The sequence below is a fragment of the Tachysurus vachellii genome, chromosome 12 (genome assembly GCF_030014155.1).
Source record: "Tachysurus vachellii isolate PV-2020 chromosome 12, HZAU_Pvac_v1, whole genome shotgun sequence".
Classification (NCBI taxonomy): Eukaryota; Metazoa; Chordata; class Actinopteri; order Siluriformes; family Bagridae; genus Tachysurus; species Tachysurus vachellii.
In genome coordinates, this window is record NC_083471.1 from 125412 (window position 1) to 130411 (window position 5000).

The 5000-nt window shown below is 40.6% G+C and overlaps 1 protein-coding gene across 1 annotated transcript in view; it reads left to right on the forward strand.

Annotated features, from left to right (window-relative positions):
* The window catches only part of lama4 (laminin, alpha 4), a 27787-nt gene that overhangs the window by 8503 nt on the left and 14284 nt on the right, over positions 1-5000 (forward strand). Inside the window, exons 9-19 of the mRNA XM_060882981.1 lie at positions 45-196; positions 903-1013; positions 1142-1253; positions 1565-1729; positions 1833-2026; positions 2126-2242; positions 2375-2523; positions 3884-4025; positions 4198-4291; positions 4471-4587; positions 4743-4919. Of these exons, the coding sequence (XP_060738964.1) occupies positions 45-196; positions 903-1013; positions 1142-1253; positions 1565-1729; positions 1833-2026; positions 2126-2242; positions 2375-2523; positions 3884-4025; positions 4198-4291; positions 4471-4587; positions 4743-4919 (1530 nt within the window). The remainder of the gene's footprint in view (positions 1-44; positions 197-902; positions 1014-1141; positions 1254-1564; positions 1730-1832; positions 2027-2125; positions 2243-2374; positions 2524-3883; positions 4026-4197; positions 4292-4470; positions 4588-4742; positions 4920-5000) is intronic.

The following is a 5000-nucleotide window of genomic DNA, read 5'->3' on the forward strand; positions in this document are numbered from 1 at the left end:
TCACTCTGTGTGTGTCTGTGTGTGTGTGTGTGTGTGTGGATCAGACTGTGATGAGTGTATTTGGCACCTGATTGGTGATGTGCGTCAGACCAATAAAACAGTGGATCAGTTAAGGAGCAGCGTCCTGAACATCTCTACTGGAGCTGCAGCATATGACCGCCTCAAATACTACAACTACACTGCACACACACTCAGTGTGAGTACTGTGTGTACACACATCCTGAAAAGTGATGTGTGTGATATGTGTGAAGTATGTAGTGTGTGTTAAGTGTGTAATGTGTGCTGTGTGTAATGTGTGTGATCTGTGTGATGTGTGTGATGTGTGTAATGTGTGTGGTGTGTGATGTGTGTGTAATGTGTGTAGTGTGTGTTAAGTGTGTAATGTGTGCTGTGTGTAATGTGTGTGATCTGTGTGATGTGTGTGATGTGTGTAATGTGTGTGGTGTGTGATGTGTGTGTAATGTGTGTAGTGTGTGTTAAGTGTGTAATGTGTGCTGTGTGTAATGTGTGTGATCTGTGTGATGTGTGTAATGTGTAATGTGTGTGTAATGTGTGTAGTGTGTGTTAAGTGTGTAATGTGTGTTATGTGTGTGATGTGTGTGTAATGTGTGTGGTGTGTAATGTGTGTGTTAAGTGTGTAATGTGTGTTATGTGTGTGATGTGTGTGTAATGTGTGTGTAATGTGTGTAGTGTGTGTTAAGTGTGTAATGTGTGTTATGTGCGTGATGTGTGTGTAGTGTGTGTGTAATGTGTGTAGTGTGTGTTAAGTGTGTAATGTGTGTTATGTGCGTGATGTGTGTAATGTGTGTAGTGTGTGTTAAGTGTGTAATGTGTGTGTAATGTGTGTTAAGTGTGTAATGTGTGTTATGTGTGTAATGTGTGTTAATAATTGTTTTGTCCAGGTGCAGTTTGTAGGATGGAGGAACAAATCAGCAGTGTTGAGGAGACACACAGGAGAGCTGGAGGAGGAAACAGTACACCTTCAGACTGACACAGAGCTGCTCACACACCAGGTTTATTATTACTGATGCTTGTGATATTCAGACACCTACAGTATTTATATCATTTTATTTTAGTTAAATTAGTGTTTTATTGCTTTGTGTGTGTGTGTGTGTGTGTGTGTGTGTGTGTGTGTGTTCAGGAGGATGGTGTGCTGTCAGTAGGGAAGCAGGTGGATATTGATACACTGCGTAGCGTTACAGTAGCCGAGATGCTAGCGGCTAATCTGACCTCTCTTAATGTGCTAATAGAAGGTACATTTACATACTGTACAGTCACTAACACTGTTGTTTACATTTAACATGAATGATTTACATCAAACTGTTATTTATACTGAAGGATGTTTTACATATAATATAATATAATATAATATAATATAATATAATATAATATAATATATACCTTCTACATATATCTTTTACACATATATAGCTCTTTTAAATTTACATGTATAAATTAGCTTAGCACAGATTAATGTCATCATAACCTGTGTGTGTGTGTGTGTGTGTGTGTGTGTGTGTGTGTGTGTGTGTGTGTGTGTGTGTGCGTGTGTGTGTGTGTTTAGACATGATCAGTGATTGGGAAGTGTACAGAGTGCAGCAGGAAGTAGGACCTGAGCAGCAAAAGCAGAAGGAGAGTGAAGCTGAACACATGCTGAATCACATGAGGATGACCAACCTGACACCCAGACAGTCACTCGTTACACAGGAGAACACACTCACACACCAGCGTGAGTCTGTACTACCATGTGTACTATGTGTGTGTGGATGAGGGAAAGAATTACAGCCTGCATTATGGTCATGTCATGAGCAGAGTTTTGTGTGTGTGTGTAGTTCTGCAGCATGTGCGTCAGATGGAGAAGAGTGTGTTGCTGATGGAGGGACGACTTCCTGCAGTTAGACAGTTAATGAAACACTTCAGCTCGAGTCTCGCACATGGCCAGATTTACCTGCATAAAGCACATGACACACTGCAGCAAACACACAACACACACACACACAACCTGCTCCATCTGCAGCGCAGAGAGGTAACACACACACACACACTCAAATCACCTAATGCACTTGATATCCAGCCTCATTTACACAACTGTTTGTGTGTGTGTGTGTGTGTGTTTCTGTATCAGGCTCATAAGAATCATCTATTGGAGAGTTATAATGCTGTTAATCAGACTGTCATGTCAGCCAATGATATCTTAATTAAGGCAGCTGTGGGTGTGACAGATTTGGGTACAATGGTTAAGGTAAAAAGCTTAAATTAATATTGTTAATTTTATTGTAATTATATTATATTTAATTCTATTTTGTATTGAATGTCTGCATGAATATAATATAGATGATGTAGTAACCGTTATATTTCATTTTAATGTGTGTAGAACGTGACAGAGTACCACGCAGAGGTTGACGGTGCTACGGTGTTGATAAACGAGAGAACTGATCAGCTCTCTAAGGCAGATCACAACTTAGTGCAGAGAGCTACTGAGCACGCTCAAGAGCTGCAGAGACACGCCCACAAACTGCAGCAGTGCGTCCATTATACATGCTAAACAATGAAATACTACATTTGAACACTGGATGAATAAATACTAAACATTCAAGCACTAAACAACAGAATGGAAAAAGACCAAACACTAAAACACTAAACACTAAACCAATAATAACTATGTGTATGTGTAGTGTTAGTGTCAGTAATCTCATGAGTGTGTGTGGTGTTTGTGTCAGTAATCTAATGAGTGTGTGTAGTGTTTGTGTCAGTAATCTGATGACTGTGTGTGGTGTTTGTGTCAGTAATCTAATGAGTGTGTGTGGTGTTTGTGTCAGTAATCTAATGAGTGTGTGTGGTGTTTGTGTCAGTAATCTAATGAGTGTGTGTGGTGTTTGTGTCAGTAATCTAATGAGTGTGTGTGGTGTTTGTGTCAGTAATGTAATGAGTGTGTGTGGTGTTTGTGTGTCATTAATCTGATGAGTGTGTGTGGTGTTTGTGTCAGTAATGTAATGAGTGTGTGTAGTGTTTGTGTCAGTAATCTGATGACTGTGTGTGTGGTGTTTGTGTCAGTAATCTAATGAGTGTGTGTGGTGTTTGTGTCAGTAATCTAATGAGTGTGTGTGTGTGGTGTTTGTGTCAGTAATGTAATGAGTGTGTGTGGTGTTTGTGTCAGTAATCTGATGAGTGTGTGTGGTGTTTGTGTCAGTAATCTAATGAGTGTGTGTAGTGTTTGTGTCAGTAATCTGATGACTGTGTGTGGTGTTTGTGTCAGTAATCTAATGAGTGTGTGTGGTGTTTGTGTCAGTAATCTAATGAGTGTGTGTAGTGTTTGTGTCAGTAATCTGATGAGTGTGTGTGGTGTTTGTGTCAGAAATCTAATCAGTGTGTGTGTGGTGTTTGTGTCAGTAATCTGATGACTGTGTGTGGTGTTTGTGTCAGTAATCTAATGAGTGTGTGTGGTGTTTGTGTCAGTAATCTAATGAGTGTGTGTAGTGTTTGTGTCAGTAATCTGATGAGTGTGTGTGGTGTTTGTGTCAGAAATCTAATCAGTGTGTGTGTGGTGTTTGTGTCAGTAATCTAATGAGTGTGTGTAGTGTTTGTGCCAGTAATCTAATGAGTGTGTGTGGTGTTTGTGTCAGTAATCTAATGAGTGTGTGTGGTGTTTGTGTCAGAAATCTAATCAGTGTGTGGTGTTTGTGTGTCATTAATCTGATGAGTGTGTGTGGTGTTTGTGTCAGTAATGTAATGAGTGTGTGTAGTGTTTGTGTCAGTAATCTGATGTGTGTGTGGTGTTTGTGTCAGTAATCTGATGAGTGTGTGTGGTGTTTGTGTCAGTAATGTAATGAGTGTGTGTAGTGTTTGTGTCAGTAATCTGATGTGTGTGTGGTGTTTGTGTCAGTAACCTGAAGGGCAGTGATACACATGGATTTGTTCAGAAAGCTCTGGAAGCATCAAACGTCTACGACAACATTGTTAAATACATCAACGAGGCTGATGAGATTAGTGTGAGCACACAGAACATGTCCATCAGGACGGAGGATGTGAGTCTCACACTATACACCTGTCTCACATTACATACTCATTCATACACACTTCACATAACTGACATCTTCTAACCTATTAAGTCCTATAACTCATCCAGCCCATGTGTGTGTGTGTGTGTGTATTGTACTGAAACTGATGTCCCCTTGTATACATGTTTTTTGTTTTCAGGCCCCTGATGGTTTAAATTCCCAGCTGAACTTCCTCAAAACACAGAGCAGTGACGTGTTTAAAGAGTCTGTGGCACGCAACTCTGAATACACAGGTAGTGTAGCACACACACGTGCACACACACGTGCACAAAGTGATCAAAGTGTATGCCTTAGTATTCCTTCTAAACACAGTTATAGCCTTTAGTGCTTATGAACCTTTTAGGATGTAGATTTAATATAGAGTGGATTGTATCATCTGGGTGGAGCTGTAAAGTAACCTGTGTCATTATAGAGGTGGAGAGGAACGTAGCTGACACCAAAACATACATTGAGGAGACAAGAGACATGCTGCAGACATCACAGGTCACACTGGAGGAGCTCATCAAGAACATGAACACCTTCCAGAGAGGTGAAACACACACACACACAGACACACACACACACACAGACACACACACGGACACACACAGTGAAACTTTGAGACAAAGTAGACACTGGCTTATATTAAATGTTTCTGTGTGTGTGTGTGTGTGTGTGTGTGTGTGTGTGTGTGTGTGTGTGTAGTCCAGAAGCTGCAGTCCACTCAGGAGGCAGCAGAACGTGCTCTGAATCACACAGCTGAAGTTTTGGGGGTTGTTACTCCAATTAGGGAACAAGTAGAAGAATGGAGCAGAAACATGAGAAACAATCAGTACTCCACCTCCAGCTATGAACAGGCTGTTGACTCTGCCCGTACCACAGGTATACACACAAACACACACACACACGCACACACAAACTCACATACACAACAACTTTAAATTACACACCTAAAATGAAAAC